Genomic DNA, 469 nt, shown 5'->3' on the forward strand with positions numbered 1-469 from the left:
TTGAAAGAGATTAGGGAGAAGTTAAATTAACCGATTTGATTAATAAAAAGGGATAACCAATCAGGCCGACCGGGTGCTCTGCTTCGTAACAAGGCCACCACAGTTGTGTTTGTGACAGCCAAAGACCATCACCTTTGAAGACAAAGGCGAGTCTTCTTTATTATGCTTAAAAGTTTCTAATACCAGCTACTCTTACCTCCATGCTCACCCCCGAAATCTGATTATTAATGTTTTGTTTTTATCCCACTTTTGCAAGTGAACTTCGCCCAGAATTGATTTCCTGAAATTTCACAACAAGGCAGGCTTCCGGATTGTACGTACAAGTGGACGTGACCTCATCACGCAACAAGATTTGGGGAAGTTGAAGTTTCAGAATAAAAGGCACTTAATTTAACATCTTTGCGACTGTTTATATTTATGAATGTAAAGTTTAGCATTCAAGATAAGAATTGTTCAATAAAAGGCTTCT

At 38.4% G+C, this 469-nt stretch overlaps 1 protein-coding gene across 2 annotated transcripts in view; it reads right to left on the reverse strand.

Moving 5' to 3' along the window:
* Positions 1 to 207, reverse strand: part of tox4b (TOX high mobility group box family member 4 b) — a 15,370-nt gene extending 15,163 nt beyond the window's left edge. For both annotated transcript variants that reach the window (XM_046063711.1, XM_046063709.1), the window contains exon 1: positions 197 to 207. In XM_046063711.1, coding sequence (XP_045919667.1) covers positions 197 to 202 — 6 coding nt within the window. In that variant the 5' untranslated portion in view covers positions 203 to 207. The remainder of the gene's footprint in view (positions 1 to 196) is intronic.
* Positions 208 to 469: the final 262 nt, after the last annotated feature.

This window comes from Micropterus dolomieu, linkage group LG12 (assembly GCF_021292245.1).
Source record: "Micropterus dolomieu isolate WLL.071019.BEF.003 ecotype Adirondacks linkage group LG12, ASM2129224v1, whole genome shotgun sequence".
Taxonomy (NCBI): Eukaryota; Metazoa; Chordata; class Actinopteri; order Centrarchiformes; family Centrarchidae; genus Micropterus; species Micropterus dolomieu.